We start from the raw sequence: 27,360 nt of genomic DNA, 5'->3' as shown, positions 1-27,360 counted from the left end.
ATTTAAAGTTAACTCAGTAGATGTTGGATTGTCCACCCTTTAAAGTTAGGTCAGTAGATGTTGGAATGTCCACCCTTTAAAGTTAGCTTAGTAGATGCTGGAATGTCCACCCTTGAAAGTTAACTCAGTAGATGTTGGAATGTCCACCCTTGAAAGTTAGCTCAGTAGATGTTGGAATGTCCACCCTTGAAAGTTAGCTCAGTAGATGTTGGAATGTCCACTCTTTAAAGTTAACTCATTAGATGTTGGAATGTCCACCCTTTAAAGTTAGCTTAGTAGATGCTGGAATGTCCACCCTTGAAAGTTAACTCAGTAGATGTTGGAATGTCCACCCTTTAAAGTTAGCTCAGTAGATGTTGGAATGTCTACCCTTTAAAGTTAGCTCAGTAGATGTTGGAATGTCCACCCTTGAAAGTTAGCTCAGTAGATGTTGGAATGTCCACCATTTAAAGTTAACTTGGTAGATGTTGGATTGTCCACCCTTTAAAGTTAGCTCAGTAGATGTTGGAATGTCCACCTTTGAAAGTTTGCTCAGTAGATGCTGGAATGTCCACCCTTTAAAGTTAGCTCAGTAGATGTTGGAATGTCCACCATTTAAAGTTAGCTCAGTAGATGTTGGAATGTCCACACTTCAGAGTTAGTTCAATAGATGTTGGAATGTCCACCCTTTAAAGTTAGCTTAGTAGATGTTGGAATGTCCACCCTTTAAGTTAGTTTGAAAGATGTTGGAATGTCCACCCTTTAAAGTTAGCTCAATAGATGCTGGAATGTCCACCCTTTAAAGTTAGCTCAATAGATGTTGGAATGTCTACCCATTAAAGTTAGTTAAATAGATGTTGGAATGTCCACCCTTGAAAGTTGGCTCAGTAGATGCTGGAATGTCCACCCTTTAAAGTTAGCTCAGTAGATGCTGGAATGTCCACCCTTTAAAGTTAGCTTAGTAGATGCTGGAATGCCCACCCTTGAAAGTTAGCTCAGTAGATGCTGGAATGTCCACCCTTTAAAGTTAGCTCAGTAGATGCTGGAATGTCCACCCTTTAAAATTAGCTTAGTAGATGCTGGAATGTCCACCCTTGAAAGTTAGCTCAATAGATGCTGGAATGTCCACACTTTAGAATTAGCTCAGTATATGTTGGAATGTCCACCCTTTAAAGTTAGTTCAATAGATGTTGGAATGTCCACTGTTTAAAGTTAGTTCCAAATATGTTGGAATGTTCACCTTTGAAAATTAGCTCAGTAGATGCAGGAATGTCCACCCTTTAAAGTTAGTTTGATAGATGTTGGAATGTCCACTCTTGAAAGTTACCTCAATAGATGTTGGAATGGCCACCCTCTAAAGTTAGTTCTATAGATGTTGGAATGTCCACCCTTTAAAGTTAGCTCAGTATACTTTCAGTTAACTATTAGAGGACCACAGGGATGATCAGCATTTATAATTCTCTTTTTAAAATTTATTATTATTATTATTATTATTATTATTATTATTATTGGGTTCTTTGTTATGTACTATACATTTGTTTAAATAGGTAATTTTAATGGATGGATGGTGTGGTTTAATTGGGTTTGGTGTTTTATGGCACAGCAACACAATCTAGCTATTTCATGCTGATACAATTGGAGTATTGGCTTGCCCAAAGGCACACCACAGTAGCTGATCTGGACTTATCAGATGGTAGGATCTGGTTACAAGTCACATACACAAACTACTGAAGCAATGCAGCTCCAATTGTTGGATGGGCATGATCTTAACTTGTATGTCTTGTCCAGTGATGTAAGACTGAGCAAATTTTTACAATGATATCAACCTTTTATCTTAATGGGGTTTATTTACTCCAAAACAATCCAAAATTAAATTTGATATGGTCTTTCTAATGAAGCAGTAACATGGCATCTGAGACATGAAAGCATAGGTGATATTTTGGTTACCCATCCAAGGTTGGTGGTTTCCTTTTGGTTTTCTTGTTCCTTCCACCTCAAGGGCCAACCTTCACTGGCATCAGGACTGCATTCAATAAGGCTAGCATTAAGTGACATTATGTTAGTACTTGGCTAACAATCCAACTGCACAGACTGCCAGTCAACAGTAATAAGCTAACAATCTGACTGTTCAGACTGCTAGTCAACAGTGTTGGGCTAACAATCCAACTGTACAGACTGCTAGTCAACAGTGCTGGGCTAACAATCTGACTGTACAGACTGCCAGTCAGTAGTACTAAGCTAACAATCTGACTGTACAGACTGCCAGGGAATAGTACTAGGCTAACCATCCAGCTGTACAGACTGCCAGTGAATAGTACTTAGCTAACAATCCAGCTGTACAGACTGCCAGTCAGTAGTACTAGGCTAACCATCCAACTGTACAGACTGCCAGTCAATAGTACTAAGCTAACAATCCAGCTGTACAGACTGCCAATCAATAGTACTAGGCTAACCATCCAACTGTACAGACTGCCAGTCAGTAGTGTTAGGCTAACAATCCAACTGTACAGACTGCCAGTCAATAGTACTAAGTTAAGAATCCAACTGTACAGACTGCCAGTCAATAGTACTAAGCTAAGAATCCAACTGTACAGACTGCCAGTCAGTAGTACTAGGCTAAAAATCCAACTGCACAGACTGCCAGTCAACAGTGCTGGGCAAACAATCAAACTGCACAGACTGCTAGTCAACAGTGCTGGGCTAACAATCTGACTTTACAGACTGCAGTCAATAGTACTAGGCTAACAGTCCACCTGCACAGACTGCCAGTCAACAGTGCTGGGCTAACAATCCAACTAAACAGACTGCTAGTCAACAGTGCTGGGCTAACAATCCAACTGTACAGACTGCCAGTCAATAGTACTAGGCGAACAATCCAACTGCACAGACTGCCAGTCAACAGTGCTGGGCTAACAATCCAACTGCACAGACTGCTAGTCAACAATGCTGGGCTAACAATCTGACTGTACAGACTGCTAGTCAATAGTACTAGACTAGCAATCCAACTGCACAGACTGCCAGTCAACAGTGCTGGGCTAACAATCCAACTGCACAGACTGCTAGTCAACAGTGCTGGGCTAACAATCTGACTACAGTCTGCCAGTCAATAGTACTAGGTTAACAATCCAACTGCACAGACTGCCAGTCAACAGTGCTGGGCTAACAATCCAACTACACAGACTACTAGTCAATAGTGCTGGGCTAACAATCTGACTGTACAGACTGCCAGTCAATAGTACTAGGCTAACAATGCAACTGCACAGACTGCCAGTCAACAGTGCTGGGCTAACAGACCAACTGCACAGACTGCCAGTCAACAGTGCTGGGCTAACAATCTGACTGTACAGACTGCCAGTCAATAGTACTAGGCTAACAATCCAACTGCACAGACTGGCAGTCAACAGTGCTGGGCTAACAATCCAACTGTACAGACTGCCAGTCATTAGTACCAGGCTAACAATCCAACTGCACAGACTGCTAGTCAACAGTGCTGGGCTAACAATCCAACTGTACAGACTGCCAGTCAGTAGTACTAGGCTAACAATCCAACTGCACAGACTGCCAGTCAACAGTGCTGGGCTAACAATCCAACTGTACAGACTAGTCAACAGTGCTGGGCAAACAATCCAACTGTACAGACTGCCAGTCAATAGTACTAGGCTAACAATCCAACTATACAGACTGCCAGGCAATAGTTCTAGGCTAACAATCCAACTGCACGGACTGTCAGTCAACAGTGTTGGGCTAACAATCCAACTGTACAGACTGCCAGTCAGTAGTACTAGGCTAACAATCCAACTGCACAGACTGCCAGTCAGCAGTGCTGGGCTAACAATCCAACTGCACAGACTGCTAGTCAACAGTGCTGGGCTAACAATCTGACTGTACAGACTGCCAGTCAATAGTACTAGGCTAACAATGCAACTGCACAGACTGCTAGTCAACAGTGCTGGGCTAACAATCTGACTTTACAGACTGCAATCAATAGTATTAGGCTAACAATCCACCTGCACAGACTGCCAGTCAGCAGTGGTGGGCTAACAATCTGACTGTACACACTACCAGCCAATAGTGCTAGGCTAACAATCCAACTGCACAGACTGCTAGTCAACAGTGCTGGGCTAACAATCCAACTGCACAGACTGCTAGTCAACAGTGCTGGGCTAACAATCTGACTGTACAGACTGCCACTGAATAGTACTAGGCTAACCATCCAACTGTACAGACTGCCAGTCAATAGTACTAGGCTAACAATCCAACTGCACAGACTGTCAGTCAACAGTGCTGGGCTAACAGTCCAACTGTACAGACTGCTAGTCAATAGTACAACTGCACAGACTGCCAGTCAACAGTGCTGGGCTAACAATTTAACTCTACAGGCTGCCAGTCAGCAGTGCTGGGCTAACAATCCAACTGTACAGACTGCCAGTCAATAGTACTAGGCTAACAATCCAACTGCACAGACTGCCAGTCAACAGTGCTGGGCTAACAATCCAACTGCACAGACTGCTAGTCAACAGTGCTGGGCTAACAATCTGACTGTACAGACTGCCAGTCAATAGTACTAGGCTAACAATCAAGCTGCACAGACTGCCAGTCAACAGTGCTGGGCTAACAATCTGACTTTACAGACTGCAATCAATAGTACTAGGCTAACAATCCACTTACACAGACTGCCAGTCAACAGTGCTGGGCTAACAATCTGACTGTACACTCTACAAGCCAATAGTGCTAGGCTAACAATCCAACTGTACAGACTGCCAGTCAATAGTGCTAGGCTAACAATCGAACTGTACAGACTGCCAGTCAATAATGCTAGGTGGCACAAACTGTCTGTCAAGAGAGGTAGCTTGCTACAAGCAGCATATCCCAAATTTGTTATACAAACAGAATTTGCTAACTGAGATATGTTAATCATAAACTTGAAGAACTGAAATACAGGGCTAACTTACCTTCAGTGATGTTAAATGCCAATATATGTTGTGAATTTAACTTGAATGCTGTTCACCTGATTTGTATTTAAGTCCATTTACTTCACAATAAACATTAAACAAGTATGTTTTCTAAAATTCATTGTCATGTCAACTAAATGTGGAGAGAAAGAGAGAAATAGAGAGAGAGAGAGACAGAGAGAGTAATTTTGATGTTTAACAAACTATGGATAACAAATTGAAAACGTGATGCCTTGTACTGGTGTTTTTTGTGCAAAATTTTATCACAATTTAGACAAGTTGAAAAGGTAAGATTTCCATTTGTTGAACTGCTTACTGGACATAGAGATAGGGTTATAAACAAAACACGAGTCATAGCTTATATTTATTTCTCCATAAATGAAATCTGTAAAAATATAGTTTCTTGATATAGTAAATAAATAAATATATATATGTATTCGAAGGATTTTCTGATACACCTGTCTACAGTATTCCACATTTCATTTTGATAATGTGCAAAAATCTGACCTTACCTCTAAGTTTACATTCTTCAAAATCTTTGATATAGTGCAAGAAAGAAAAGATTATCTTTCACAGAATGCACGTGGTTGATTCTACAAATATATTCCATACACACAGATAGCTGAAATTTCTTCTAAGATTGCAAACTTCTGTGCATTCTTGAAATCTCTTTATTAAATTCAGATTGATTCCTGAAAGACATACATAAGTGGACAGGATGAACTGATTTATCTATCTGAATCCATTTTATCTGCCCACTAATATTACCTTCTTTAAATTATTATACAAATTTTTGAGGCATCTAAATGACAAATCATCCTTCAAATATTAAATGCAAAATAAAGGAAGCAGAGAAAAATGTAAGCTTTACATTTTTATTATTATAAATATAATACAGAAATGTTATCATGATGTATTTTTTCAAGACTGTCTAAATATTTAACAGGAAAGCTGTATCGATTTAAAATGTGTATAGGTCAATAGTGCAGATGTAAGAGTCAATTTAAACTAGTTTCTGATTTAAGAATTTCTTTTGAATAAAATATTTAACACAAAAATTAATAACTTCATGAACTACTTAAAGAGAAAATATTCACTTTTAATCAATGTATATAAAATGGATTAAAAATTCATTAAGTGCAGAATTTTCATCAGGATTTCATTATCAAAGTCTGTGGACATATATTAACATGTATTGTTAAGCTGATGCTTGTTTGCTTCAATAATAGTTTACATTTAAAAATAAAATGTATATTCATCCAATTTACAAACAAAGATAGATCTATAATTATCATACCATTTTTGTATATTTATCAAAGTTTATGTATGTAACAAACTTCTCAGTGATAATTGATTAAATGCATGTTTACAAAGTATCGGACACCACCCTTGGAAATTTTATGTGAATTATTTTATATGAAGTTTAATCATAGCTTCACTGTTTATTATTTCAAGCAAGTTGTTATGTAACAATCATATGCTAATGTACATTTCATAAATTGGTATTGAAAAACACAACAATCACTGACATTTTCACTGCTGTTTGAGGAATCATTTCTGAACAAGAATTCCTTGACAGGAATGCTGCTCTACTGGTCAAAACAGAATTTCTAGGAATCCAGGGTAAGTCCATATCTTCTGTTTAACTGCTAATAATAAAACTAGTTTCTTATGTTTGAGTTAACATGTTCACAAGATACTTGTAAGTGTAGTGCAGTTAATGATACAAACCCATTCATACTTATTTTCATTGTCAAGAGACCATTATGCTAATACCTTATTGAGATCTTTGACCTTAACATTAATGTTAGAGTGCTTTCAGCTTATTCATTGGAATGCAACTAAATACAGAGTCTGGCTGAAATTCACTTTGTTTATTTATAAGTTCAAAAGTTCAATAAAGTGCAAAGATTCAAGCAATGACCTTTGACTTGACCACAAGGTCAGTTAGGTCTGGTGTCAAAACTACATAAAAATATGATAAATTGGTAGTAAGATCTGCACCAATTTCATTCAGAACCAATTAAATATTCCAAAGAAGTGTTTTGGTGAAAACCCCTATGTTAATGCCACTGTTTATGTAAAATAAATAGTGATAAATTTTCTTGAAGGACACCATTGTGACATACTGGAGGTCAGACAAACACTATTTTCATTCTGAACTGACTACATATTGTTATAGTGTCTTAGTGAAAAAACCCATGTTGATACTACTGCATATTCAGGAGTAGAGTAGCCATATACAAATTTTTAGGAGAGCTGTCAAGGCAGCCACTTGGGAAGTGGCATCAGCATCATGCAGGGAAAAAGGAGTTAAAATAAAAGTGTTAATTGGGCCATCTGTTCTGGAGAAGTAGCTTTTGCAAGATTTATAAAATCTATGAGGTCATTTTATCGTTTTCATTTCGAAGGACCAATTAAATATATTTAAAGGTGTTGTAGTGAAAACCACATGTCAACTATCCCTTAAAGAGGTCTGTTCATTATGAGATTTTCAAGATGGACACCATATTGGAGGTATGATTTTTATTTATGACCTGCTAGATATCGTTGGGAGTAATGTAAAGAATCTGTCAATATGATCATCTGTTAAAGAGAAGAAGCTATACCACAATTTTCAAGATGGCTTCCATGGTGACTATATTGGCAGTCTAATGGCACATTTTTTATTTAGGACCAATATCACAAGAAAATGTTTAGTGCAAAATCCCCATGTTGCATATGGCCAGGCTGTATTGCATGTCAGATCAGAATCATTTTCATTTGTGACCAACCAGACAAGATTAGAAGTGTTTTGTTGTCAACTCAATGCAGCTATAGCCATCTTTTTAGAAATAGTGACTGCAAGATATGGTGACCTTTTGAAGGTCGATAAACACCTTTTTCATCTAGTACCAAGAAGGATCCTGAGACTTTTAATGAAATCCATATGAAGATATGACCGTCCATTCAAGAAGAGTAGCAATAACAATACTTTTACATGGAGGCCATATTTATTTGTTGAAGGGCACTATTTTCATATATGACCATCTAGGCATATTAAAAAATCTTGAGTCAATATGACCATCTAGATTGGTTGAATAGTAATAACAAGAGTTTCCCATGATAGGCATATTTGATGTCAGATCATTGCTCCTTCCATTATTGGGACCAATTAGACATAATATGAAGTGCTGTACCGAAAAATGTATGTCAATATGATCATCTCTGTTCAGGATGAGTAGTGATAACAAGATTTTCAAGATGTCCAACAGGCACCATTTTATTTAGGACCAAGTTGACAGCATATAAAGCCTTGTAATTCAGGAGTATTTAGTGATAATGAGATTTTCAAGATGGATGTCATGGTGGCCATATTGGATGTTAGATATTCATTCAGGTTCAACAGGGCATTATAAGAAGTGAAAACCACCATGTTGATATGTCCATCCATTCCGACAACAAGGTTTTCAGGCTGGGTCATATTGGATGTTTGTTTGACATCATGTTCATTTAGGACTAACTAGACATAATAATAAAACTTTCTGAGAAAACTCCATGTTAATGTGACAGTCCGATCAGAAGGAGTAACAGTAACAAAGCTCTCAAGCAGGCCACATGTCTGTGGGAAACCATTTTCATTGAGGACTTAATTGACATCATAAGAAATCTTTCATGAAAACCCGTTTCTGTTCCAGATGAGAAGTGACAGCAATATGTTAAAGATGGCAAATGTAGCAGCCATACTGTGTCATATCAGAAACATTCTCACCAGTTTGTATTCAAGACCATCTAGACATCAGAAGAAATCATTTAATGAAAACCCCATGTTGATACGAGTTCAGGAGTTGTAGTAATAACAAAATTAAGATGGCTGCCAAGCTGTCCTTACTTGATGCCTAAGTAATTCCAGTTGTATTTAGGACCAACTAGACATTGGGATGAATGTGTTTATAAATTTTATTGACAATCCTTCCACTAGTTTAGGAGGACTAGTACTAGACAACGGACAATGAACACTGGTTTACATGCCATCACATGCTCACAAGCTCTTTAGGTCTGTGACCTGTAGAGCTACAAACAACAATCACTGACATTTTTGCTGCACTATTTTATTAAATAATGTTTGACAAAAAAAACAAAACAATCACTGATATTTTCTTCATTCTTCTGATAAAAATATTCACCAGAATCCTAAAGTTTAATTAAAGTATTCAATATATATGTAAATTTTAAAACAAAAAAATTAAAAATAAATTTATCACAGCTTTATATGCATTCAACAGCAATTAATTAACAATACTAAAGATTACTTGACTATGCACACCCACCCACCCACACAGAGTACTTTCAGAACTACGTATACTACATACAGTAAACTGATGATTATAAAAGGCCCAAATATTCAGAGTTTTGAATCATCTGCACCAACAGACTGTTGTGTAGACCTACAGTTTGTTCTTTGAATGATCATCTACAGGGCAAAATATGCATCTTTCAGGTTGTACACATAATCAACATTTGACTGCATCAATAAAGTACCAAAATTACAAAATTACAAAAGTCAAGAAATTATAGAATTACAATTCAAATCAGACCTTCAAAGTCTGTAAAGAGAAATATCTACCAAACACTAAAGGTTACAGAAAAAAAAAGTGAATTTATAAAGTATTATTCACGTATCAAAGCATGTTAAAGAAAGAATTCTTCAAATTCCCCTTCTTATTGTAAAAACATCATCCCCATCTTTTAAACATGGAATAATAAGCATATAACGTGAATTGTTATGTATACACTGCTTATTGTTACTAATCTGTGAACTGCTAATCTTTACTAATCTGTGTATGATTAGTCCTTCTGTAAAAATAAACGTATTTAAATGTCGGAATACAATTTCACTTGATCCCTTAACTTGTAAAACACAATAAAATAAGAAAATGAAATAAACCATATACATCCTGATTTTGTAAAAAAAAAATAACCCATTATACTGTATTACTCCAAAAATAATATGCGTCTTATATACATGCCTGTATGTCCACTCAACTGCAAATGACACAGATCCTGATCTGTTGTCGGATAATGCATTGACATATTCGGGTCTGTATTTGGTCATACTTATTAACCCTAGTAAACTGCATAGCTCAAGATCTGCCAGAACATTATGGACATCAGATCTCAATCTATGCAATCTGAAGTTTGATTAGACGTCAATAATATATACACAAACACACACACACACATTAATTTCTCTCTCTTTTGATGGTTTTGAAAAGCTAATATTTCAAATGAAGACTAATACCTTCTGATAAATGTTCACTGCAGGAATCAATTACTGTATTAATAATATCATACAGCAAAAGACTCCTTAACATCAAAAAGAGTTTCTGGTCATTCATCCTGCCATACCAAATAAAGCCTTGAAATAAAAAAACTACTTAAATCATAAACAGATAACTTAGTGTTACTACAGTACAAAAACAATATGAAATGCATATATATAAAAACAATACTCTTTCATTGACAGGAATTTTATATAATTTTTTTAAAAGATTCCTGACGGAAGAGCTTGATTTGTTTGTTTCCTATGTAGTCTAGATGAAAAGTTTAAAAAAGGAAGGACTACAAAGTTGAACAAATATTTTTAACACTTGTTCGTATCCTATTTGTTCCTATAAAGATCTGAAGGTAAAAATGCACGCATTTTCTAAGACAAGGTATGATAAACACTAAATTCCTTTCATTTAATTTTTGTTAATTGATCTGTAAAACATCACAAATAATGCAACAAATCCTGAGGGCATTTTATTTGTTATTTTCCATCTTGATCCATTGGTACATAATGCTGACACGGTTACCAGGCAGAAAAGAGTGGGGGTCTGGGCATTGGTGGCAGGTAGTCAGTGTGATGCTGTGATTGCAACTGCTCAAGACCGGTCTTGAATCGACTGTGGGGTGGCATAAAGGGGCTAGGGGCTGTAGATGTTACTCCAGGTTCCTGAAATATAGAACATTTTTTAGCAAAATTTATATGAAAGTACAATCTATTTTTAATTACTAGTGTAAGCATATCTAAATCAAAATATTTAAAAACTGGATACCAGATATACTTGCTTGTAAGTCTAGTCCATCTGCAAACTGCACAGACCCAGATCTCCAATCATAATGCACTGGCAGAGCAGGGTTTGTGCATTTTGTTAGGACTAATCATTGAAACAAACTACATATACCCTGATCTACCAGCACATCATGTGACAGCAGATCAAGGTCTATGTTGTTTGCAGTTGGACGTGTAAGTGAGTATATGTGGTAAATATTTTATTCAAGTTGATAACATTTGTTGTGGAATATATACAGTGCAAATAAACACATCCTGACATTTATGTTGCAAAACATGCTGAAATTACGGAGTTTTTACCCCAATAAATGATGCAAACAATATTATTTTTTTTACTATATCTCTAGGAGTTGGTAATGTAAAAATGAATGTTTAAATATTTGTAAGAGAAAGAAGTTGATCTGATATGAACGTTGAATTTTGGGAATGTTCAAAACTTTGCTTGTTAGTGTATAAAGTTTGCATCATTACGATTTTGACTTTTTAAGTTTTATTATAAAAAATGACACTTAATTCCTTTCAAAGCAAGTGAAAAAATCTATACATACTTTAGCACTGGTATGTATTTTTTAACCTATAAATGTATAAATTAAACATAAATCTGCAACACTGAATATTCTAGCAGGAAAATGAGGTTGATATGGTTTTACTGCAAAAGCTTTGCTGTAGAAAAATGTAAGGTTCAGCAATTGAACAATTATGCGCTGTTGGTTAAAGGAAAAGATTTATGGCACTGCAGATTTGTTTTGTTGTTGTAGGGTTTCATGCCATTTTTCAGCACACGATAGGCTATACATGGCGGCCAGTATTAATGGTGGAGGAAGAACCCGGGAAATCCCTGGAAAGAACCACCGACCCTCGAGAAGTTACCGGCAAGCTTTTTCACATACCCACACTGGCCGAATCTGAGACTCGAACCCACGCAGACAGAGGTGAGATGGCAGTGATCCGTAATGGAGAGCGCTTTAGACCACTCGGCACTGCAGATAATATGCTCATTGCCTCCTATCCTTGTATTATCTTATGACCATAATGCTTGTGTAATGGTCATGCAACTATGAATAATACAGACCCAGATCTGCTGTTGTATAATGTGCCAGCAGATCAAAGTCCACATAAGTCATTCAAGATGATTTCAAGCAAACAATATAAACAATATACATCCAGATCTGATGGCACATTCTGTGATGACAGATCAAAATCTAAGCTTGTCATTCTACTAACGATTTCAATCAAATATCAAAGACACAAATCTGATGGCACATTATGTGATGGCAGATCGAGGTTTACCCTAGTCATTCAACTAATGATTTCCAGCAAACACAGAGGACCCAGATATGACAGTGCATTAGGTAATGGCGGATCAAGATCTACAGAATCATGTGTAAATATGACCTACATACAAAGTCTAGTCTCTCTGTGCAATCTAAAGTATACCAATGAACAATAGAATTCTACTTATTAAAATATCTTTGAAATTATAAAACCTCATATTGAAACTTTCAAACCAATGTTATGTATCACTCAAATCAGTCCAAAATGAAAAAAAGTGTACATTACACAATATTAGCATGTTAATTTTCAAGACACACGTATGCAAATAATTAGAATATTGCTTTTCTTCAATGCGACTGAACGGCAATAGTTTATTAACTTTACTGATGGTAAAACTAACACCAGCTGGAAAACATGGAAGAATATTTTACTGACTTTTCTAAAGCAAACTAATTTTTATGTAATAGTAATACTTAATTTTCAATTGATATAGCATTAAAGAACATAATTTCAAAAGGAAATAAAAAAAATGAAAATAAGGGACAAAATATTAAAGTAAAACCGTGTGATCTGGTCTTTTTATTTCTTAAGGTGATCAAAATTTCAACACAAATGAAAACAATGGTTTCCAGCAAGTAATCATTTGAATTATAACCACTGGCAACCAGTTACATGTAACTGACAAGGTTTGTAATTGGTTGCCAAGGTGATTCCTGGTAACACACCTAGTTAGGAAGAGAAGCAAACAAGGGAAGTAGCTTTGTTGTTGAGAAGAGCCTGGGAATACTCTTGTTGCAGAGGGGATAAAAATGGCGATGGTGGACCGTATCGGATGGTACCTGCCTACAAACAGAAGAAAAACAATACCATGGTGTCAATCACATATCCACCAACAAATAACACATGCAGAACAGAAAAACAAATATTCACACTGTTAAAATGAGGTAAGTCCATCACAAGGCCATATTCTCTCTTATAAAACAATCTTAAAAAAATAACTAAATTAATTTCAAACTTGTCAATGAATCTTTTGCATATGAAGCTTTTTAAATATTTCAAGATATCCAGTAAAATCATTCAAATTATTTTACGCCTGAAATTGATTTGTATTTGCAAAACATGCATGTCACTGCTTAAGATCAAATGGTCTAAGTCCCAAAAAGTCCCAAAAAGTTCAAAAATGTATAAAAATGTAAAAAATTGCTGGCATATTATGCAACAAAAGAGCAGGATATATGCTCTTTGCAGTTGCACCTGTCTTATAAGCGAGTATATATGGTACATAAGAATATAAATATGCTGATCAAATTAATTTATCTACCTTAAGTGGCTTTTTGCTTGTATTTTTAAACCCCAAAAATTATAATTATATAAAGTTTAAAATATTTGTAAAAAAATGGAAAAATTACTCAGTCCCAGAAAATCTAATCAGATCATCCATCTACATGTGGGTAAAAATAAGCTGTTAAAACTTCACTTGTCTGTGTTGAGTGGTTTTTGTGTGATCATGCTAAGAAGTTTCTGGGGAAAGAAGGATGTGCAGATCAAATCAAGATGCTCCCACTGTAAGCAGTTGGGGAATATATATATATATATTGTAAATAAATTGAATAGTCTATATTGATCTGCAGAGATTATAAAATCCAGATGTCAAAACTCTTACATTTTTATAAGAAATCAAAATATGAATAAAGCGGTCAAATATTTTCGTACATCACAATGTGTGTTTTGACTGTAACAAATGATTTGGTCATTTTCACAAACTTGTGATGGGAAAGCAAGTCATCTCTTTGCATGCAAATATTATGACAAACATTTTACATCCCAAGATTGCTTAATAACAAAAACTAGAGATTTGTGTTGGTAAAACATGCATGCCCCAACTGCAGACATGCAGGTCAAAACATTCTAAAACAAAAATTAAAAAAAAGAAAGAACAAGTTGAAATACAGCGATAAGTGCAAAAAATTTAATCAAATATCTACATAAGCATGCAAGCTTAAGAAATTTATTTTGTCTATCTGAAGTGGTTTTTAACTGTGTTAACAAGTTTTTTTTAAAATCAAAAGTCCAAATTTTTTAAAAAGGAGCAAATAATGTTGCTGTAATGGCCTGAAAATCCAGTCATGTCATCTACATATCAATGCAAACATGACTACAAAATTTTATTTCTCAGTGTCAAGTGCTAGCAATGATTATGGTAAAATAAAAGTCCCAAAAACGTGCAGAAAATGAAAAAATTGCTGTAGTAATCTGAAAATACAAACAGGTCATCTACATATGAAATCAAATATGTCCATACAATTTTGTCAGTGTATCTGAAGTAGTTTTTCTTCTAAAAACTGTCCGAATCCCCAAAAAAGTTAAAATATGTTTAGAAAAATGGAAGAAAATTCTCTTGAATGTCTTTAAAATCTAATCTGAACATTTTCTTTCAATGTTTGGATAAAAAATATTAACACAGTATCTCAACATTATTTATCATGCCATCAAGGCCACAACAAAAGCTGAATTTTTTATTTTGCTGGACTTGACAAAATAAGTATAAAAAAAACAATACAATTATCTACAATAATAATTATCCTAGGTATTTGCCCACAATTAAGATTTAGTGCCATTCCAGTTTAAATGTTAAATAATTGAAAGAAATTATTTATGATGTGAAGGTAACAGGTGAATTTGCTTTAAAAAAATACTTGTATCTGATTTTAAAGCTGTTAATTGTGTTACTGTTGAGATGTGATTAATTTTCACAATTGGTAAGTATATAGATACAGTATATACAATATCTCCATGCAGACAGACAGACAAACACAAATTTGCTTTACATGGTAATTGGTTGTGACAGTGGCTGTATCAGTTAACAGGTATCAAGGGGTGGTCGTTAAGAGGTAGGACAGGAAACTAGAACGCTGCAGATAAAAGACAAATTGTAGGTGAAATTCAAATTTAGTATTTCATTGGTACTTACAAATTGTTGTACATACAAAAAGTATTAATGTCTGAACTGAACCTTTCAAGACAAAAATAGGAATGAATTTTCTTATCTGCAAATAAATGTTTAGACTAGCAGTCTTGACCTCTGACATTTTGATTTATGATAATGAACAGCCTTGACCTCTGCCTTTTGACTCATAATAATGAACAGCCTTGACCTTTGATGGGCAAATATAACATGACAAAGCACAGTGATGACTGAGCTGGAAACAAATAGGACTTTCCTGGGGTGAGGCACAAGCCATTGCTCAAGACTGACATAGAAAGACATAGATGGCAAAAGATAGTTGCAGCCTTATGTCCCAGACAGGACAAAGAGGACTAACTAACTAACCTGACCTTTGACTTTTTGACCCATGATCATGAGAAATATTCATTTATCAGTAATTGTAAAAGATGCATACAGTATCAGTAAGGCAATTTATCTGTGCAAACAGGAGCCATAGGGTCTTGGGATAATGGTCAGATGGACCATGGATGGACAGTACCAAATCAAGATACCTCTCCTGCAGACACTGGGGGCATTAAAACAACAAACAAAACTTTAGACTGATTTGACTCCTGTGCCAACTGATGTAGCCAATGTAAGCTGTTGAATATTTTGCCCATAATTATTTCCCAAGTCCATATTAATTTGTAAGTCTAAGTGGCTATTAATTTTTTTCTAGAATACATTTTGAAGCTAAAAATTCTTTAATTCCTCTACAGGAATTTTGTATACCTATTAGGTCTTTTTCTTAAAGTGTATTATGTTCTTTTGCATCAACATAATAGCATGTTTGAAGGGTAAAGTTAAATTCCTATAGTAGGATCGGTTTGGCTTGATGTTTCATGACACAACAACACAGGTAGGTTATTTAATGCTAAGGCAACCTGGGTCAAGTGCCTTGCCCAAGGACTCACAGTGGTAGCTGATTAGGGCTGATCCAATGATAGGATTCATACCCACACCCTTTAAGATGCAAGTCCAGCATGCTAACCACTGAACCACTACAGCTGACCAATGTCCTCTAGTGTACTTTTATTGAACGGACTCGACTGAACTTCCATACATTGTAGATCCATACAGATGCAAATTAGACACTGTAAAATCTGAAATATTTTTGGAGGATTTCCTTTTGTTTCATTTGTTGTAGTGAATATCCCAAAATTTAAATCCATAAAGCTTTTCTTGTCCGTATGAAAAATGTATCGTCATGAAATCATCTGTTTACTCTCAAATTAAGAAAAATGTGTTCCCATAAATATTTCTGATTTTACAGTGAATGTGTGAATTTGCAATCTTGTGTGTGTGTGATTTAGATTTTTAATGTAGCTTTAACGATTTTTCAGTCATATCGCTACGATGTCTGCAGTGTGACAGTTTATAGTGATGTCTAGCACTGGGGCATCATGCCACAGACATGTAGTATGATGTCCCACCAAGTCACATTATCTTGACACCAGGCCAACCAGTCCTAACACTAACCTCTTAATGCTGAGTGCCAAGCAAGGCAGCTGTTAGTACCATTTTTTTAAAAAGTCTTTGGCCACCAGAGCAGTTTGCAATCTTGTTGTTGTTGTTGTTCTAGGGTTTAATGCCATTTTTCAGCACAAGATAGGCCATATATGGCGGCCAGTATAACTGGTGGAGATAGAACCCTGGAAAACCCAGGAAAGAACCACCGACCCATGAGAAGCTACTGGCAGGCTTTCCCACGTACCCACACTAGCTGAGCCTTGGACTCGAAAATACGCAGACAGAAGTGAGATGGCAGTGATTCGGAACGGTAAGTGCTTTAGACCACTCGGCCACTCGGGGCCCCTTGCAATCTTGTAACTTAATTTTTAAAAATAGATAATCTAAAACAACATCTAAATCCAATGACCTGAGTAGATATTTTTACAGGATTTAAAACCCACAATTTCTCATATTCCTATGCATGTATGATCATTTTTCTAGAATTGCCAAAAATAACTGAGCATTGTCTATCTTGCATCATGTGACTCTTCTCTTCGATCACCTGACCAATATGTGGATCACGGCACACACAAACTGAAAGATACCCTTGGATCCCATCATTATCATCAACATTACAGCATGTTGATGTCAGGATGAATGTACATTACCAATCACTGATATATATAAAAAGAGACATGCAAAAAAAACAGGATTCTAACTCCATCAGTGACTGAAGTCAAGTTCCTGTTAATCAACCTAACTTTTTGCTTTCTTTATGTTGGTAAAGCAGTTTTAAATTATATGCATTAATGAATATATTTTATTGTTTCCCAACTTAAAATATGCATTTTTAAGTTAAAACCTAAATTTACCAATTAATGTGAGAAATAATCAGCCTTAATTATAGACTGGTATTGGATAGGATATAATCATCATTACTGAGATGATAACTTGGTCTTGGACATTCTTCCAAGACCATGTCTATAGCTAAATTTGAACTGTTGGGTAGAATTTTCCTTTAATACCCATATTCTATCATCGTTTATTATTTTAAAAAAAGCAGACATCTGTTTAAAGCATAAATACAGAAGAAATAACTCTTTTCCACTGAATACATATTCCTAGATCTATTACTTGAATGACCCTTTCACCACAGACAGATGTACATGTAAGATTAGCAGCATTTTATGGCACATCAGCACAGTACTGGTTATATGGTACTTACTACTAAAGGTAAAGTTAGAAAAAAACTTTAGGAAGATAAACCTTCCAAATAAATGTAAAAATGAAGTACAGTAAGACATAATATAAAACTAAAAATGTTAAAATTCTGTAAAATGTCTACAAAATAATAGACAGATGTAATACATAAAAAATCTTTAAAATATATATATCACAACCAGAGCTGTATACAAATGTAGTTATGCAATTTATTTCTCAAAGTTTAAGCAAAATAAAATTTATTGCAAGACTGTCCATTTAGATGATAATAAATTTGTCCATTTTTAAACAGAAAACTTCTTTACAAATAAAAAGAATTCTTTGTTGAAAGATCACAATATAAGAATTATTATTCCCATATCGAGTAAGGAAACTGTCCAGACCATGCTAAATATGAAGCTAATACATGTGCACGTTAAAATGAAGGGGAAAAAAGGGAAAAAACCCACCCAAAATTTATATTAAAAAATATCAAGAAACAACAAATGTGTCCATATGAGACAGATGCCCCTGCTAGATACATGTATAATACACCCAAAAGTTCAAGAGCTAAGTCAAACAAGGACCGTAACTCCCTAAAATGTTTTCAGATGATGAAATCAAACTTGATATTGGCCTTCTCAATCAAAAGCTTTTCCCCAAATTTGGTTCCATTTTTTGTCTCTCAGAATTTACTGAATTGAAAAAGAAAGGATAAGATTTGGGCTGAATAACAACACAAAATGGCCCCTCCAAGCATAAAAATTAGATCAATTCTACATTATACAAGTGTAAAATACAAACCAAATACACCACAGTATTACAGTTTTAATAATGTATAAACCTGTGAATAAATTGAGTCCAACTGCAAACAACATAGACCCTGATTTGCTATCACATAAAGCATTGGCACATCAGGGTCTTTGTGATAATGGTTACTCCTAACAAACTGAGGGAGACACAAACAAGGCATGTAGCTTATCATGGCCACAAACAAACTAACAAACTGCATAGACCCAGATCTTATGTGCATTATACAATGGTAGATCTAGGCCTATGCAGTTTGCAGTTGGACACAACTTATACAGGAGCATATACAGTATCACTGATCTGATTAATTTATTTCACCTGCTCTATATCAACAACAAATCCATTCCCTCAAAAAATGCTATGTTATTAAAATAACACTACATCTGAATAAATGAATAATTCAGTAATTAAAAATGAAATTGAATTATAATTAAACAACATAAGAAATAGTGCATCTATGAAAAGTTGCCCCCCCCCAAAAAAAGTGAATCATTCACCAAAACAAGCCGGGCTAAAAAAGACATTTAGACTTTTTGTGAAGAACAGATTCTTCTCTGCTACAGGTACTCTACATCAAAATGTATATGGCTTTTTCAGACGTTACAACAACAAGCCAATAAAAAACGAAGCCGAATGTTAGTATGATGTATTCATGATAAGCTTCATCATAAGTGCCTTTAACCTTTATACAGAACGACTGTAATACTTCACAAATCCCCATGATTTTTACTGCATATTCCAAACTCTACTCCATCACACTCACCCCAACCACAAAAAAAACCCACTGGGGTCAAAGTACAATATCTGACACATTATGCACCTTCCTGCTATGAGTACATATCTGAAAAATTTGATCAAGAAATATTTGAAAATGTTCTAATTGAAATTTTTGCATATTTGACCTCTGACCCTCAACAATGAACAAAAGGGCATGAAGAAATGGTGACACTATCTTGAAGAGGTTGCATCTCTGGCAACATAAATGCAAATATTTCTAAATTCACCCCCACCCCACCCAGCAGTTATGGAAGTTAGAAGGAGATATATTAATGGATATATTGATTGACAGATGGATAGACAGACAGACAGATGATATAATAATATCCTGATGCTTTTTAAGAAAAACAAAAAAAAAACAAAGGGATAATAAAATGAAAATGTAAAAATCAATTTAAGTTAAAAATAGTTAGAAACTGATTATTTATTCATTTTAAAGAGTGCTTTTAGTCTTGGTCAACTAAAAGTGTATAAACCTAATGTTCATTTCAGGAAGAATATGGTCTGATTGCTCATTAAAGTCTAGGAATGTTATGAATATGGTTTGAGTACTCATTAAAATCTAGGAATGTTATGAATATGGTTTGAGTGCTCATTAAAATCTAGGAATGTTATGAATATGGTTTGTGCGCTCATTAAAGTCTAGGAATGTTATGAATATGGTTTGATTGCTCATTAAAATCTAGGAATGTTATGAATATGGTTTCAGTGTTCACTAAAGCCTAGGAATGTCATGAATATGGTTTGAGTGCTAATTAAAGTCTAAGAATGTCATAAAAAGGGTTTTAGTGCTAATCAAAGTCTAGGAATATCATGAATATGATTTGAGAGCTTATTAAAGTCTAGGAATGTCATGAAAATAGCTTGAGTGCTCATTAAAGTCTAGGAATGTCATGACTGTGGTTCCAGGATTTTAAAAAATATATAAATCTATGGAACAAATTGCACAAGTACATTATTTCGCAAGCTAGTAACTAACATCTATTTCTAGAAAGTGACATTATGTACACAGAACAGAAAGACTTATTCAACATTTTGGAGTAAAATGAAAACTATACATGTGGTAAATTACTATGCATGTTTAGCCTGCTTGTACAAGGAATTAAAAATATGTTGGAGACTACATGACATGAAGTGCTCCCCTTCCAACTGTGGTACGGACATCAAGTAACACATCTCACTTCATATGTACAAAGTTATACCTACATATATACTGTATATATTTTATTATTTAGGAAAATCTCTTCAGTATTGATCTGAAAGGAATTTTCTGTAAGGAAAAGATCATTATTAAAATGTTTTGGGCAACGAAAAAGGATGGACATGACAGCCAAACATACACTTTCAGTTTCTATTAGGCTTGTAATAAATTCTATTCTATTATGTATTTTAAAAAAAAATAATAATAAAGTCATCACAAATTAAATTTTCTAAACCAAATATTTCTATGAAATATTACATCATTTTGATATAAAACTAATGGCCACACTGGATAAAGATTTAAAATTAAGTTTTTAATATAGAAGAGAACTTAATTATAGAGTAATTATAGAGTTGTCTACAAAACTCCTTTGAGTATAACAATAGTTTTATATTTTGTTCTAGCACAGATTTTATACTGCTGAATTTTAATGGCAGTTGTTTCCAAATAAAAATTTTTTTGGAGGATACTAGAGTTGAGTTCAGTAAATATTTGTGGCTACATCATTAACTGTTAGTTGAATTATGAAAGATACAATAATCATGGGTTGAGTGATAAATATAAAGAAATACAATATCAAGTTCTAAAATTGCCAATCTTTCGAAAACACTTGTGTAAATAAAACATTATATAAATGAGAATATTTGAAGCACTACACTAACCTTGATTTCTTTTATAATTGTATGTTGATTGACATACACAAATATTAATTCTAAGCAACAGAAATGCATGTACTTGGGCAATGTTTTTTCCTGTTTGATTTAAAGGGACAGTTGGAAAGTCGAAGAGCCTTATGATAATAATATCACTCCATGGTTTTTAGCATGTGCTCATTTTCATGATGCAACATATTTGCAATCACTTTCTCCATCTCAAGTAGGGAATCCAAAAGTGCTAAGATTTCTTATGAGTAAATAAGTACCACAGTAGGAAATCAGCCAAAAGCTTGACATTTAAAAAAAATATAAATTCACTGTCATTGCAGTGTTCAATCTAGGCTGCATTTTTATGCCAATGGCACAATAATTATTGATGGCCAATCAAATATGAAAGACACATATATATGGCATGGTGAGAGAAAAGAGTAGTTGCTAACTTTTCTCACATTTCTGCAGCTTTTACATTGCTGGTTCTGAATTCTGCTTACCAGTGATGTGTACAGACTGAGCATTTGACTGATGGAGACTGATGGTTGAGCAAGACTGGTTACACTAGCTGCTTGATGCTACTGACCTCATATTAACACACCAATAAGCAATATACCAGTCACATCATATGTAAACCAACATCTTCATAAGGGGTGGTTGCAAATGTGTTCAGGACTTATTTTGCCCCCCAAAATGCCCCAAAAATAAAAGAAACTTGATACTATCCAACAGAAATTGTCTTAAGAAGCTTTCCTTTCGCTTCATCCAGTCCATCACTGGAGCCAAATTAAATGAACTTTTGGAAAGAAATTTAGACTGGCAATAAAGTCAGCAATGTAGGCATCATTGTATGCTACAACAATGAAGTCAGCAATATAAGCACCATTGCTTGCTACTGCCATGAAGTCAGCAATGTAAGCACCATTACTTGCTACAACAATGAAGTCAGCAATGTAGGCACCATTGCTTGCTACAACAATGAAATCAGCAATATAAGCACCATTGCTTGCTACAACAATGAAGTCAGCAATGTAGACACCATTGCTTGCTACAACAATGAAGTCAGCAATATAGGCACAATTGCTTGCTACAACAATGAAGTCAGCAATGGAGGCACCACTGCTTGCTACAACAATGAAGTCAGCAATGTAGGCACCAATGCTTGCTACAACAATGAAGTCAGCAATGGAGGCACCACTGCTTGCTACAACAATGAAGTCAGCAATGTAGGCACCAATGCTTGCTACAACAATGAAGTTAGCAATATAAGCACCATTACTTGCTACAAAAATGAAATCAGCAATGTAGGCACCATTACTTGCTACAACAATGAAGTCAGCAATGTAGGTACTATTACTTGCTACAACAATGAACATTTTTAGATCAAAATTTGTATCTCTGTCTCTCAAAGGATAAAGACAGTGTAATGAAGTAGTGCTAATTTGAAAACTATTAAACCGTAAACATATACACATGAAGTGATTCTCATTTATCATTATATGTTTTGATCTGTAAAATAATTTGGACAGCTAATCAAAACCACAGTATTAACTGACTGGCAAAAGAGTAAAGCACCAAGTGAAGAGAAACTTTTGATTTTTCTAAATTAGGCCTGACTAACTTTCATGGGAAGGCCATCATTAACATTTGATGTTGCTGTAATAAAATGGCAGATAGTCCATTTAACTGAATGTGGAAAGAGTGCAGACAATACCACAGAATGATTTGATTCAATTAAAGAGTTTTTCTAAATGTTAATTCATTTACATTTAGTATTATAAATTTCATTGTGTGAAATTACTAAGTAAACAAAACTCCTATTTTTCTATTTTAAAATATGAGAAACCATGTGAAATATTTGGCCCATTAAAGTTCCATATCCCAGAATCCTAGACTGAACCCTGCATTGTTATATTCCCTCCATAACTGTTTCACATACTAATGATATTAGGCATAAAAGAAAATCCATTAAAAATAATAAATTCAACTGTAAATCTAAATTTTACTGAAATTTGTTTAAAGAAAGCTTGTGAATGCATAACACATACATGTTTTGGTTGATTGGAATTGAATCGACAAAAGTCTCTATCACTAATGAATTCTAAAATCTGATCAGCAATCATAAATGATAAAAGAGTAGTTCAATATAAGTAATGTTATTTTTGTGACAATGGATTGTGCCTCTCGGGGAAAGACACTTTACTCCAATTGCCTTAGTACAATATATCCTTTCATGTCCTGATAAGCCACTAAACACCAATCAATCAATCAATTAATTAATCATTGAAACATGCCAACTCTTGGAATGAAAATGGCAGATGTTTGCCACATTAGGGTGTTCAAATCAATCAACTGTAGGAGTGAAACTGGCTGAATCAACCAAACAAGACAAATAAACCCTGAAAAGTTGAGATTTTCATTAACACATTAACCCCTAGTGACGACTTAATGGGGCAGGGGGTAGTAGCCTACTAGTGCCGAGCTCTGTAGCATCATGGTCATGCATGATACACTAAAGTGGGTGGTATAATAGAAAGGTAGACAGATGAAGCTCTACAATGATACCAAATAATCTGGAATATCTAGTTGCACTACAAAATACAGATAAAAAAACCTCATTTTTTGGACCCAACTTTTTTCTACCCACAATTCGCCCGTAGTCGGAATCTGATTTTGTGTATGGATTTTAGACTTTTTGGTCTCAGATCTAAGGCAAACCAGTATGAACTGCAAACAGACAGATGAGCCTTTGCAAAAAGTAGGATAAGATGGGCATTTGGAATAAAGAGTGGTCTCCATACAAAAATAATGGCTCTGTTTAGCAAAAAAAATATTTATAAAAAAAATCCAACTTTTACCCTTCTGCTCATGCGCGAGTCAAATAGCAACGTAAAATGATGTTTCTAACACAACTAGGCAGTATGTTATTGAAAGATCACCGGGAATTTGGTGTTTTCGGATCTATTCAGAAATAGCTTTCAAAATGTGTTTCCTATTCGATTTTCCAGCGAAAATGACAGAAAGCTCCAGGGGTTAATGTGTGAAGTAGACATTTTATTTGGTTGTTGTTGTTGTTGGGTTTAATGCCATTTTTCAGCACACGATAGGCTATACATGGCGGCCAGTTTTAATGGTGGAGGAAGAACCCAGGAAAACCCCCGGAAAGAACCACCGACCCACGAGAAGCTACTGGCAGGCTTTCTCACATACCCCCATTGGCCGAATCTGAGACTCAAACCCACGCATTTTATTTGGTAATAGCTGGGTTGAAGGATTTATGTAAATTAGCACAGGAATCTAACATCTGGAAATGTTTACAAATACTGTCAAGCCAGGGTTATATACCAATCATGTGAAAATGAAAACATTTTGGAAACCCAAGGTTTCAGTAAATAAGAAATGCATATTTAGAATTTACTGAAGGATGGGAGACATACAGCTGGATTGGACAAATAATCATTTGGAAGAAGAAAAAAATCAAAATTGTATCATGCAGAAAAATCTAACACAAATACTGAGGTGACTTCAAATATTTTGTTTTTACAGTATTTATTTTTTGGTATCTTGTTAATTTGCCAATTTATTGCTCTGATGGTTGTGGCAATAACAATTATAGGTGGTCTGCAGAGTACAAGTAATGGCTGGAACACTCAGGAAACATTATGACCCTCTTGCTTTGTTATCATATTCAACATGAGCCATGTTTCCAAAAGCATGCAAAATAAAAAGCAAATCAAGAATACTGAATTCTGCCATAAACAGCCCACATTTGATGACAAGACCATCTCATACTTTAATGAAATTTTGCCAATTTTTTCTTCAAATTTTGAACCCCTCTATTTTCAAAATTTTTACAAGGCTGGCAAAATTGGCCTTATCATAGGAGAAATATGGTAACCTCAATAATCCAAATGGATCAAAGTGAGCAAAGATTTTAGACTGGTCCAATGATCAGTGCCATGTCCAAAAGGACAGTCGTTGGCAGACAGTACTAATCAACATGACTTGTTACATTTTTTAAATTAGAGAGGAAAAGCAGTCTAAAATTTAGAAGAGTCTAATAAATTATAGTGATCTGGGTCATGGAGAGTTGCTTTCCCCCCAAAAAAAGATGTAGGAGTCTGACAGTAATTCTGACAAGCCAATATTGGTTTTCTGTAATTTTGCATCATTTCCAGTTAAATTTTTCAATGCGGGATAATATTTTATATTTTATATATGTTTATGTGTTCACAGATGCCTGTGCATATGTTCCAGGCTTGATACTTTGATTTTTATGTTGTATATACTGTATATATTGTACATGACAGACAGAAGGCCTCAAGGTAGATTAGTTCTGTAACTACTTGAGTTACCTTCTCTAAATAAAGTCTATAATATTATTATTATTATTATTATTATTATTATTATTATTATTATTATTATTAACTCCCATATCTCTTGCCTTGGATGTCATATAATTACAACATCTGTATAATTTTTTTCATGCACACTGAAATATCACCTTGGTTAATAAAGTCCTGTTTAATTCATATCCATTATTTATTTGAAAACTTTTGAAATGTCTAAAAAACTACTGAAACTTCAGTAAAATACTATATAATGATCAAAATTTTAGTGAAATCTCATGAAAGTTTTAGTAAACTCTAGATCTTGCCAAAACTTAAGTGAAAGTTCTGGTCATAATTTTTGTGAAACCTCACAAATATTTCAGTGAAATTTTAGTGAGATCTCACCACAATTTCAATGAAAGTTTTGGTCAAAATATCTGTGAAATCTCACCAAACTTTCAGTGAAATGAAAAAGACTTAAGTGATGCCATAATGGCTTAGGTTTTGTATGCAAGAAAGAAAATGAGGACAAGTAAAACCTAAATCTTATTTGATAATGTCTGTCAAATAAAATTTATGATCCATTTTAAAAATGATTGTAAATATTTATCATTGATTCCCAATAATGTCTAAGTGTCTAAGAATTATTAGGCAGTTTAATAGAAATCTGAAGCAGACTTTTTTATGGTTTAGGGTGAAAGCGCTTAAAAAACCCATCAGAAATCCATGTGGAAAAGTTCGTACAGGATGGACTATTACCAAATCCCATATGAACCACTTACAAATTCCATATGGACCATTTACAAATTCCATATGGTATATTTCCAAATTCCTTATGGACTATTCACAAATTCCATATGGACTATTGCCAAATTCCATATGGATTATTCATTAATTCCATAAGGATTATTGCCACATTCCATATGGAATTTTAATTTTATTCCATATGGAATTTTAATTTTATTCCATATGGACAATCTACAAATCTCATGGACTAATTTGCATATTCTATGGGATTTTCCATAAGAAGTACATAAGGAATCCATAACATTTCCATATGGATACACTGAAATCCATAAGAGTGGTTCAGCTATAGAATAAAAATGTCCATATGGATATTTCTGTAAAAGTACGTATGGATTCCATATCCAGTCCATAGGGAAAATTTTGTACTGGTCTACATCACAGAATTATGGTGATTTCAAGGTACAGGGGCTTGTGATGTATACAAAATTAGGGTGATTTCAAGGGATATGGGCTTATGATTTTTACAGAATTAGGGTAATTTCAATGCATATGGGCTTGTGATGCATACAAAATGTACAGGATTTTTAACAACTTTAATGCATGGTATATTCACCCATGTGTTTGGAACTCTTGCTCTGTGCAGTTTAAGGTTTTCTGAAGCAATGGTACACAGATACAGGATTGGAATATAAGGTATAAATAACTTTTGAACAAATTCTGTCTTAAGATGGGGGAATGCATACTGTGAACAAGTCATAATTTAGATGCATCAATTTAACTAAGTATGTCTAAATGTGTCAGTAAAATTACATATGCATTGACTGATACAGTGTGTGCATACATGTCAGTAAAATCATATATGCATTGAGTGATACAGTATGTGCATACATGTCAGTAAAATCACAT

The 27,360-nt window shown here is 34.6% G+C and overlaps 1 protein-coding gene across 5 annotated transcripts in view; it reads right to left on the bottom strand.

Annotated features, from left to right (window-relative positions):
• Positions 1-5,282: 5,282 nt before the first annotated feature.
• Positions 5,283-27,360, bottom strand: part of LOC149785261 (lamin-B2.L-like) — a 136,578-nt gene continuing 114,500 nt past the window's right edge. For 3 of the 5 annotated variants that reach the window (XM_089979115.1, XM_089979113.1, XM_089979116.1), the window contains one exon: positions 5,283-10,908. In XM_089979115.1, coding sequence (XP_089835241.1) covers positions 10,765-10,908 — 144 coding nt within the window. In that variant the 3' untranslated portion in view covers positions 5,283-10,764. Of the gene's footprint in view, positions 10,909-13,028; positions 13,147-15,131; positions 15,216-27,360 lie in introns of all 5 variants that reach the window. The other 2 variants (XM_089979117.1, XM_089979114.1) reach the window with 2 other exon arrangements.

Source organism: Sinohyriopsis cumingii, chromosome 13, assembly GCF_028554795.1.
Source record: "Sinohyriopsis cumingii isolate HCF-2022 chromosome 13, ASM2855479v2, whole genome shotgun sequence".
Lineage (NCBI taxonomy): Eukaryota > Metazoa > Mollusca > Bivalvia > Unionida > Unionidae > Sinohyriopsis > Sinohyriopsis cumingii.
This window is presented reverse-complemented; position numbering and strand designations above follow the sequence as displayed.